The sequence below is a fragment of the Penaeus vannamei genome, chromosome 18 (genome assembly GCF_042767895.1).
Source record: "Penaeus vannamei isolate JL-2024 chromosome 18, ASM4276789v1, whole genome shotgun sequence".
Taxonomy (NCBI): Eukaryota; Metazoa; Arthropoda; class Malacostraca; order Decapoda; family Penaeidae; genus Penaeus; species Penaeus vannamei.
Genome location: NC_091566.1, coordinates 2,832,632 through 2,844,168, shown reverse-complemented (window position 1 = coordinate 2,844,168; position 11,537 = coordinate 2,832,632). Strand labels below are relative to the sequence as shown.

Genomic DNA, 11,537 nt, shown 5'->3' with positions numbered 1-11,537 from the left:
AAATGTTCTCCGAGTATTGCCCTTGTTCTAAATTACTCAAAAACAGTCTTATAAAAACATAAAAGTATTTTTGTACTCTTATAGGCATAGCTATGTATCAACTGCTTACTGACTAGAGTGAATCCTCGCCTTCTTTCCTAAGATCCACATTAATACACAGGTAACACGTTATTGGGTCAAAACCACACAAATGAACCTAAACAATAGTGATATATTGTCATCACCATCTGGCATCTTCCAGAGATATGTGTAAAATCATAGCAGGGAATTCCAGGTAAAATTTGTGGCTCTTACATTTGCTTTTTATGCATCATATAGCACGGAATCCTAATTTAAGTAGTAAAAGTAATCCAATAGTTTCTTAATCATCATAATACTGACTCTGGTAAGTAGAACAATGCGGTAACATTGCTAGCCACAAAAAAGTGAGGGACAAACCTAAAAAGACCAGGTACGGTAATACTATACAGGATTTTAGAATCAATAACATACTATAATAAATAGTCATATCTACTGTACAGCACTATAATGTAAAACCATATTTTACATTTAATGAAGGAGTGAAACAAAAATCCAAATTAGCAAATATTGCACCAATGGATTTCAAATGTTTTATGGTATACTGATTTCTAAAAGACAGAGGAATTGGTAGAATTAATTTATAGGCTATTTGAATATAAATATGCTATACATATATTCAATAACTGCTGCCTCTACAACAGACATATAAGTAAATGTACATCTGTAAAGGAAATTAGTAGTAAAGAAATAAAAACATACGGTAAAAAACATACAAAATCATTAAGACACTAATTACGTTTAAACCTAATTCTTGGCATATCATAATAATGCAAACATTTCATAATTTCCCACTGGTTTCAACAAACACATTTTGTTATAATAGAAAATTCCCTTTCGTAAAAAATGAGTATCAGGAAACTGTATTCGGATTACCTGATTTGTATCAACCTAATAAAAAAATACAGATCTGTAATTAAAAACATTCATATTTTCTTTTTTAATGAAAATACCTTTTGTTCTTCCTGCAATATGAAAAGATATTAATTCTCTCCAATGCTGTCTTTTTGTGGATAATGCTGTGTTTTTGAAAACACACAAAACTAAAATATTCTCTCTGGACACGAAGACATACTAGCAACACTAGAGGAGCCTGATGGCCTATGACCTGCTCTTCTAGAACCGCCTTGGGCTGACGACTGTGATGTCTGGGGCTGTTGGGAGGCATGGGCTGTTGGTGCCTGTTGCTGTTGCTGCTGCTGTTGTTGCTGCTGTTGTTGCTGTTGTCTCCCACGACGGGGAGGTGCCAAGAATTCAAACATGCTGTGGGTGTGATGGGACAGCATCTTTCCCAGGTCACTAGGCACAGGATCCATCCAGAAGAAGTCATGATTTAAAGCTGTATCAGCATCTATGAAGGAAAAATGTGAAATATATCTTAACACTGGTTAACCCTTAGTGCGGCCACGCCTAGAGCCATCATGACATAATGACATACCATGTGTTTACACATCATAACCTACTTTAGTGAGCGAGTGTGTGGGCCAGCTCTACACAGCACACACCCAGCCAGAAAAGCTATAGTGTTGCCTAATTTTTACATCACAGAAAATTCTTTCCTATTCAAATACAATAAGCATTTATGAATCTACAATATCAATAATGCATGAACACTCAATGTCAAAGATAAACAAATCTCTTGACTACTATAGTTTCTAAAATGCTTAGTGCTGGAATTATCCTCCTGCAGCCTAGATATCAGGACTGCATGTTATTAATAATTACTTTTAGGAATAGGAGGTTTTTACTTCTTTTCCACCCATTATCTAAAGCTGCCATAAAAACATCAGTCCTATAACGTTCCTAAAAACATTAGTCCTACTACCCATACCTTTGCCCATCATGCTCAACAAAAGAGTTAACAAAAAGGTTCCGAGGCAGAGCACTCTTGCAATCCTTATTCTTACACTAGCTCACCAAAAAGGCATGTACGAGAAAGAATATTTTCAAGAAGTGAGATGGATCAGTTGACCAAATGATAATAAACTTTTCACTAGAAATGTCCATTTCTGACAACAGAAAAACTGAAAATTCATCTTTTTTGGTTCATGACAGCACAAACATGTTTTAACATTCATTACCTTATATTCTCTGCCTCCCTAACATGTTCACAGCACCTTACATAAATGAAAGATAAAAGGTATAACCACGTAATCACACTTACCAATTCTTTTTGAGGGATCAAGAGTCAGCATTTTGTCAATAAGGTCACATGCGTGTGGGTCTCGAACATAAGGCTTTAATCTGTCCTTAACCTTCCGTTTGTGGTTCTTGGCAAGTTCCATTGTAGAGTAAAGCGGAAGGTTTTCAACACCCGGCCAAACCTCAGGAGTTATTGACCCACATAACTGAGATATCAAATTGAGCTGATGCTGTTCTGTACTTCCCTAGTAGAGAGAATAAACAAAGATTTTCAAAAGAATTGCCCATTAAAGCCTATACACTATGTGGAAAACATTCCAAAATATGTAAGATAATTCATTACTGAACATGAAGTCATTTTAACATGAAGTATGAGAGGTATTTCAGCACTTCGTGCCACTCACCTGCATTATTGGAGTGCGAGTCCACATCTCTGCCATAATGCAACCTGCACCCCAGAGATCAATAGGAGGCCCATAGTTTCTCTCCCCGAGTAACAACTCAGGCGGCCGATACCACAGTGTCACAACTCGGTTGGTATACCTGGATTTTTTTTATTTTTTTTAGAAACATTAATTTGTCAATATGTGTTTTTGCTAATCACATACTTTGTTTAACTGAAGAAAATCAAATTAGAAATGTATCACACCAGTCTAAAAGAGAAGTGATTATCATATGAACCAAATTTTCTGTACATACTGAAATTAACCCATTCAATTAAGGTGACATGATTGTTGGGTCATGAAGAAATATCACTAAGGGCCAGGTTATGGGAATATGCCATTATGAAAAATTTGACTGGAGGCTAAGGTGACAATGATACATGTACAGAGATCTAGGAGAAACATTAGCCGCAGTGAGTATTTAGGAAGGGACTCATGCATTACTTTCGCCGGAAATGAGGTGGAATGTACCATTTGTGAGCCATGGCTAGAAGAGCTCTGGCTACACAGAAGACACTATTTTCATGCCCAGGAGACAAAGGGGCAGAGACAAAGAGGGAGAGATAATGGAGGGCAAGAGAGGAAGAGAAGAAAAAGAGAGAGAGAGAGACAGAAAGACAGAGAGACAGACAGACAGACAGAAAGAGAGAGAGAGAGAGAGAGAGAGAGAGACAGAAAGAAAGAGAGAGAAAGAGACAGGAAGAGAGAAAGAGACAGAAAGAGAGAGACAGAGAGAGAGAGAGAGAGAGAGAGAGAGAGAGAGAGAGAGAGAGAGAGAGAGAGAGAGACAGAGAGACCGAGAGAGACAGAGAGACACAAAGAGACAGAGAGAGTGCCAGTGAGAGCAGAGGGACAGAGAAACAGAGAGACAGAGAGACCGAGAGAGACAGAAGGACAAGGAGACCGAGAGACAGACACACAGAGAGACAGAGAGAATGATAGAGTGACAGTAAGAGCAGAGAGACAGAGAGACCGAGAGAGACAGAGAGAGAGAGAGAGAGAGAGAGAGAGAGAGAGAGAGAGAGAGAGAGAGAGAGAGAGAGAGAGAGAGAGAGAGAGAGAGAGAGAGAGAGAGAGAGAGAAAAAAAAAAATACAGAAAGTAATGGAAACATGAAATATGAAGGTTTAAGTGTGACATTTTTTGGAATATGAATATCAATCTGGGATATAATTAATAAACAATCCTACTTAAAGTTATCTAAGACAACCTGTCAAAATTTCTGACTGTATATTCTCTGCAAATTTTCATATCAACTTCAGAGGATTACCCCATCTGACTCAAGTGTGCATTCCGGACCGTTAACAAGTCAAGAACATAAGCAACTTATTATGCAACTGGGTAATTCGTCATTCATAAGTCCACTGGAGAAGCTGTGCAGGGACAATGAATCAGCTGAGAAAACCTTTTTGATTTATATTTACAAATAATATGTGATATGTAGTTTAAATTCATAAAAAATTAAATTCTGAAAAAGTTGTATTATCCACATTTCAATCCTACAATGTACATACACTTTTTGACATACTGGTGTGCCTGAACTGCTTGCCTTTACTCATGACTTTATCTGCTCTCAAGCCTCCCTCTGATGAATTTCTTTCCTTTGCAATGTCTCACTTGTTTACTTCCTTTATTGTAATTGTGTACAAACATCTAACAGGTGTTCAAGTAAGGTGTAGTCAAACAACATCAGAAAAACTCTTCCATCCTACCTGTTAGGCTGACCGTTTCGCTGGGAAAAAGCTCTGGCAAGACCGAAGTCAGCAAGCTTCAGAGTCCCTGATTTGGTAATGAGTACGTTTGCTGCTTTCATGTCACGATGTAGAATCTGAAATTAAATATTTGATCTAATAGTTCTGTTGCACATTACAGGGATTATAATCAAACTTCAGATATAGCACTCTGTCTGTACAGGAACAATGAGTGTTTTACTGAGGCAAACTATGACAATTGAAATAAACAAGTGAAATAAGAGAAAGAAATTTAAATTCCTCATTCGCTATTTCCAAGATTTTCATTCATGGACTTCCCTTAATACAAAGGTAGACGTTTCTTCACATTTTTTTCTGGCCAAGACCATGATTTTCTCAAAAGTAAAGATTTTTTTTGAAAAATTATATAAAAAGGATAAAAGCTGGAGAAATTCAATAACAGCAAATAGAACTTAACAAAAACAAAATAATATCTTTCCTGTGTGCATGCTACATTAATCAGTCATCAATGAACATGAACAAAATACAAATTTGACTAAAAAGAAATTATGAAACCACTTGCATCTTCAACCCACCTTACAACTGTGGATGTAAAATAAGCCTTCTAAAAGCTGTTGCATTACCCTCTTTATCTCCCCAAGGCTGAATTTTACATTGTAGTTGGACAATAACCCAGCCAGGTCATGTTCACAGAAGTCAAACACCAAATAGAAAGTTGAGCGATATCGATTATATGCTGATGCTGTCAATTGAAAGAAATATATTTAGTGTTAACGATAATAATACACCATTACTGGTATAGTATGACTCTTTCATAAGATTATTATAATGACAATATTGAAAAAAGACAGTTTGAGTATATTCATACCAAAATTAAGTTGAACATACCAAATTTATGTTCAACTTTAGTTACTATTTTATCCAGACGCATATAGAAGCATGTCATTACAATATAAGAAAAGGAACAATAAAGTCAATAAAGTACTTACGTTTAGTGCGACAAATTTCATTCAACTTAACAACATTGTCATGCTTTAGCTGTTGAAGAATCTTGATTTCTCTTAGTGCCGTGATTGGAAACTGAAAGAAAAATAGGTAGTAAGTTGCAGCCATATTTTTATATTACAAATTGATGTATCTTTTCCTATTATTCTTAAAAGGGTTTAAAACCTGGTAACAGTATGCACTATATAAAAAATATAAATCATACACAGCACCAATAAAATATGGTCTAATGCAGTAGCTCAGATTTAAAAACAACACAACACTAAATACTAAATATCCTGAATGAAATGCTCTGAGTTTGATATCCATTGAACTTTCAAATTTTGAATGAATGCTGAAGTGACTGAATGCATACATACCCCTTCTTTCTCATTATCCATCAAAACTTTCTTCAGAGCCACAACTTTCTTTGTTTTCTTATGACGGGCTTTAAAAACCTCCCTGAAAAAGAAAATTAATCAAATTACTGTTCGTTTAATCTAGAAGACAATATACATCTTAGCACTGTTGCTGAAGTTCAAACGAGCGTTCTTATCATAACCTGCCGACATTTACTAGGTTGATGAGAATGCACCTCTGCACCTACTGTTCATCATTATGCTGACTTAGAAATTGTGCAGATGGTTGTAAGTATGTAGCAAGCAATTAGAGGAGACAGCAATGATAAGAATGAGGAAAATGTACCTAAAAGAACCTCTATTAATTAGTTAAGTTAACTGTATGATGAACTGATTGATTGCAATGAAGCTATGAATAGCTAGGTAATGGAAATGTGTGCATGGGAAAGCTGGAAATACAGGAACTGGGAATGCAGGATCAGGGACATAACAACCATTAAGAGGAGAAGCAGGAGAGCAGCAAAGACGAGGGGGAGAGATGCAGCGAGGCATTGGGTGGTGGAGGGCCAGTGGAGTGACCACATGCAGGTGGCATTATCCCCAGGCCTAATTCCTCCCTGTCTTTTTTTTCTCTTCTCCTCAAATTTCATTAGATTTTTACATCTGTGCTAAATTTTCCATCCTTGATTCATAATTATGAACGGTTATGAATACTTTGAGGCTATTTCTCAAATGTGCCAAATATTCAACTTAACCTGCCTTAATGAATTCATCAGTCATTCAGCTAAGGCCTCCAGGTTTCAAAAATGCATCCAATGGTATCTAAAATAAACCCCTTACCAACTGCCGCTTAGTGCCAATTCTCTATTTGTTTTCTATTTTGCAATAAATACTTGAAATATTCTAAACACATCACACATGCCAATAAAACTTAATTCAAAACACCAAAAAAAAGTCCAGTGCATACTGAATTCTCTAAGTTATTAGATGTAAAAATATAAGCCTCACAGTAGGTCTCTCTATCTTCAAGTAACTGATGTAGTTCTATCAAAAACTCAAATGTACTTCTAAAATAAAGAGCTTTCAACTGGAAAAAAAAACAGTTCTTGAAAGTTTAGCTCCTGTATAGACAATGATACATAAGAAAACTGCCTTTAAATAAACCAGCCTCCTGTAAGCAAGGACAGTATCATGTTGCTTAATGTACTTAACAAACAGCTCAGAGCTGGTTACGGGATTGTGTGTGTAATGGTTGTACTGGTTTCAGTACTGATAAAAAATATAGCAAGGAAGTTTATCCTCCAAAAAATTCTAATCATATATTAGCTAGAAACTGCATTTCATACAATTTGTCTCCCTAAACCCTGATTTCTTATAAGTCTCCTAAACATGTTGGATAGGGAGTGGGGTACCAACCTTTATCATCCAGGTGACATGACCATCACAACATGAAAAATTATGGATTGCGGGCTAGGTGAAATGAACATGCCTTCAAAGAGAAATTTGGCTGAGGGCCAGGGTGACGGGTATATGCCATCATGAGAACTTCGGCTGAAGCAAGGGATGACAAGACTAACTCGCCATAAATGCACAAAGCTCTTGCTGGCAGAACAAACTCACTGGACATTTAGGAAAGGCCTCTTCAGCAAAATACGTGTGAAATGTACCGTCCATAAGCCATGGCTTCAGAGAGTACAATATTTCTATGCTTAGGATCCTATACCTTCCACCCACGACCGGTGGCACAGGTTGTTATCACAGAAAATTTAATCTTACCAAAATAAAATTAAAATAACATGTTACTCATTGTTATCATTATTTCACTGAGTTATGGACTAACTTAAAAGATAATATGGAGTCTGTGCAAGAAAACAATATTCAACCATCTGGGTGCAGTATATCAAATGAAATGTTAAAATATTAATGGTTTTCTTCTCGTCTACTTTTCTGTTATGATAAGTTTTGAAGTTTGTTTTTCCAATCTTTCCTATAGAGCTACTTTGCTATTGATAATACCTCTCTCACCTTCCAGACAAACTATCATTATTAGCCAGTAACAAAAACACATGAAACTATTGTAATCTATCATAAACAGGCCAATTTTTGCAAAGAATTCACCTAACGTGGATGTCCTGGTAGCTTATACCCTACTAGTATCAATATTAATTTTAGACCTCAAGTGTTACTAAAAAAATACACCCTACAGTTTGTCTCTGAATCCTTTATATACTCATTTCTTTTCAAATTTTGGTTCTAAAATTCCAAGGATCCTCTATATTCCTCTAGTGTATATAACTGTACTTTCAATTTCCTGAAACAGTCCTACTTCAAAATGGCAAGTACTAGCATCAATTTTCCTTTAAAAATTACCCACTATTGAGACTCAATTATAAGTATTGTGATAAAAATGCTATCCATTTTCTGATTTATTCACATTTAATACACAAAAATGTAATTTGTTTACTGTCAAATTTTCCTAAGGCAATAATCCTTGTCAATAAAGATCTTGTTGGAGATTACATACACTTTAATGATTTTACAACGGTCTCTTAGTGTTGGTGCCATCTATAAATAACTAACTCATTGATCTTTAATCTGTAGATCCACTAAGGAGAATATTGATTTGTATATCCTCTCCCAAACTGAACAGTAAAGCTAACTGGTCTAATTCCCAATGTCCCTTGATCCTCCAAATGTAGTTTTACTTACAGTAACCTAGCTGACAGTTATATCAATGACCAAAAACCGATACCGAGAACGAGAAAACGCGGCGAAAAGGGAGAGAGGGAACTAAATCTAAAAGAAATGGCAGCAAGCCTACAGAAGCCAATGCCAGAGACCTTCCCTGAGCCTTGGCCTCCTCTCCAACAAGGCACTCAGGACGCAAGACACCACTTCTTACCCGAACGTCCCTTGGCCAATCTTGTCGAGCTTCTCGTATTTGCTGACTTCATCACAAAAGGGGAAATGTAAGTCGTCATAGTTCCTCTCACGATTTCCAAGCATTTTTGTGACATTCACACAAAGCTTCGGTTCGTTTATTTACTTCGATCAGGAGTGCCAACGCTTACCATTCTATTTATGTCTTAAATGGCGATGTTATTATTACCTTCAGAAAATAAGTCCCCTAAAATATCTCTGAATTGATACTTTACTATAATTTTTGGTTAAATAAACAGCTCACTATCAATTTAAAACATACTGTTAGGAATGTGTACCCAATATAGGGTTGGTAGTTCCGAAGTCTATAAACAAATGTATTTCGTCCTTTTCCGAATGTATTTTTGTGTAGCTCTTTGAAAATGAATTATATTTTTGTTTCCAATTAAAATTTATGTTATGCAATGTGACTTATATAAGTTATTGTAACTGGTAAAACTATAATTCCTCTGAATCAACGACGGATGTTGCTAATAGCTGGGAGTGTAGTATTCCCATGGCCGTATTTTTATGTGTAGATAGGCATATGCACTAATAGAGAGAAGTTATTATGAATGCTTTATTATGAACTGTAATCTTTTACTCGATTTACTACTGCCATTACTACATGTGTTATTATTTATACTCCATGGAGCGAAGGGAAGGGCGGGTAGCACTCATAGTACAGTACCATAACCCCGATGTGCCCCACACCCCTTCAGCAAAAAAAAATATATATATATATATATATATATATATATATATATATATATATATATATACATACATATATATATATAATAATAATAATAATAAAAGAAATAAAGATAAAGAATGAAATAAATAAATAAAATAAAAAAATAAACACATTGATAAAATAAAAAAAAGTTTGAAGCTCGTTAGCTCAACTGTCTTCAGATTACTGTTAATCTTGTTGGAAAGTACAAGAATGATTTTCCATCTTTGTCTTGCTATGTGTAGATTTCTATCAATCATTCTTCATATATTTTGAGTATGGCGGTCCAAAGAGATTTGTAAATTGAGTTATTCAACTTACGTCCCCGTCTCCTAGTCGAAGAAGTTGGTTTAACACAGGCAAGCTAGGAAAAATAAGTATCTTTCAAGTAAACAAGCTTAGCTGACTGAAATCTGCCGTGAGTGTCTCCGTACTTCGATAGCAGGTCTAAATTTAACTTCATCTACGTCTGATCTTGCAATTGGAGTGACTTAGTCTACATATCCCATTTTATATTACTGTAAGTGAATGTGATTGTTTTTCCCAGGCTTTATTTGATTGTATTAAGGATAGGTTTATGGTGAAAAATGTTTACTGCTTCTTTCGGTCGCCGCTGATTCTGCTACAGGATTTGCTGCCGCTTCTGCTGCTGCTGTAACTACTACTGTAAATGCTATCGCTGCCGCTGCTAATCTAAACATTTCTGCTACTGCTGCAACTAATATCGCCGCTACTGCTGTTGTAACTACTGCCGAAACTGTTGCAATATGTGCCGCCGCTGCTGTTGCATATACTGAAGCTGAAACAGCTCTCGCAACTAATGAAGCTAAAGCTGCTGCTACTGCTATAATTACTGAAGCTGAAGCTGCTGCAACTACTGCCCCTATTGTTTCAGCACTTGCTGCTGATTGTTTACTGGTGTTCCAAGACTACAGAATGATATTGTCATTATTGAAAAGTAAAAAATAACTTCCCAATATTCCTCTTTTGTCAAAAGAAAAAAAATGTGTATGTATATTTGATAAAAGTCCGGGATTCTGAAGTACTGCCTTCAAGGGTTTTTTTTTTTTTTTTTTTTTTTTTTTTTTTTTTTTTTTTTTTTTTTTTTTTTTGTCTGGATGCCAGCAACACTTGTCTTACGTATAGTAAAGTGACAGTATTGTAGTTTGGATTCGTTTGAATTCACCTCAAAATAAGAGACATGTGTGATGGAAGTAATTTGCCAGAACAAGAAAGTAACTTCTGGGAAATTGTAAACTCTCATTACGAGACAAGAAACAAACAGGTTTTTTCTTTTTGGCAAATAGTAACTTGCATTAGGACACTTCTCGACGAGGAAATTTGCGAGGACGAAAGCCTTACTCCTTCCCTTTATAGGATGCGATGCACTATATGGCCCATATAAAGTCGATGAACTAAACGAAAAATATTTCACCTTGTAGTAACACAACTAAAAAGTCGTTGGTGTCAGACTGAAAAGAAAATAGCACAAAACTGAAGAATAATGTTAGGTCATGTTGACTACGGAATTTCTCTCAAGCCCGTGAGGATATAGCGATCAAGATAGTCTTTAAGCGGTTTCATACTGGCAGACCATGACCAGAATCAGTTTATCGAATCCCCGAAAAAAAAGAAAAAAACATGATGATTCTGGAATTTTGAATGTATGTGCTGAAACCACTGATTTAAATGCTAAATATTTGGACAATGCTAGGTATCCCAAGAATTGACGAAATTACCCTTAGTTTTTGCTGGAAATTTAAAAATACTATATCTTCCAGACAACCCTGGTATCAATACCTTAGACTCAGTCGATATACAGTATATATACATGCAAATAGACCAGGAAAAAGACCTCCAGTTGGAAGTAATCACACCGGACTTTTGAGACGCTTTCCAGAGCAAGTCCCAGCGTTCCGAGGCGAGGCCCCGACCGAAGCCCACAATGTAAACAAAACACTGAGACAAAATTGAAACTCTTCATAAAGGTTCAGGCAGTTTGGATTACGTAAACCCCAAGTACGTGAACCTCTGAAACATTTTGTTGATTGGATGGGAGGAGACTTCAATGCACATTACCACCATCATGCGGAATGAAACATAACCAATTATAAGGAAATGACGAACCGTTACGTTTCAACAAACGATAAAATAACTTTTCTTAA

At 36.0% G+C, this 11,537-nt stretch overlaps 2 protein-coding genes across 2 annotated transcripts; both read right to left on the bottom strand.

Moving 5' to 3' along the window:
- Positions 1 to 436: 436 nt before the first annotated feature.
- On the bottom strand, positions 437 to 8,795 carry LOC113827769 (cyclin-dependent kinase 9). The gene is made up of 8 exons (XM_027380670.2): positions 8,620 to 8,795; positions 5,739 to 5,820; positions 5,364 to 5,454; positions 4,950 to 5,116; positions 4,375 to 4,490; positions 2,625 to 2,763; positions 2,243 to 2,465; positions 437 to 1,429 (listed from the first exon to the last, which is right to left on the bottom strand). Exons 1-8 carry the CDS (start codon positions 8,721 to 8,723, stop codon positions 1,122 to 1,124), a joined length of 1,230 nt encoding a protein of 409 aa, XP_027236471.1. The 5' UTR covers positions 8,724 to 8,795; the 3' UTR covers positions 437 to 1,121.
- A 1,152-nt stretch (positions 8,796 to 9,947) lies between these two features.
- LOC138864750 (antifreeze protein Maxi-like) lies at positions 9,948 to 10,956 on the bottom strand. The gene is made up of 3 exons (XM_070133324.1): positions 10,898 to 10,956; positions 10,688 to 10,787; positions 9,948 to 10,301 (listed from the first exon to the last, which is right to left on the bottom strand). The coding sequence occupies exons 1-3, from the start codon at positions 10,954 to 10,956 to the stop codon at positions 9,948 to 9,950; spliced, it is 513 nt and encodes a 170-aa protein (XP_069989425.1).
- Between the last annotated feature and the right edge of the window lie 581 nt (positions 10,957 to 11,537).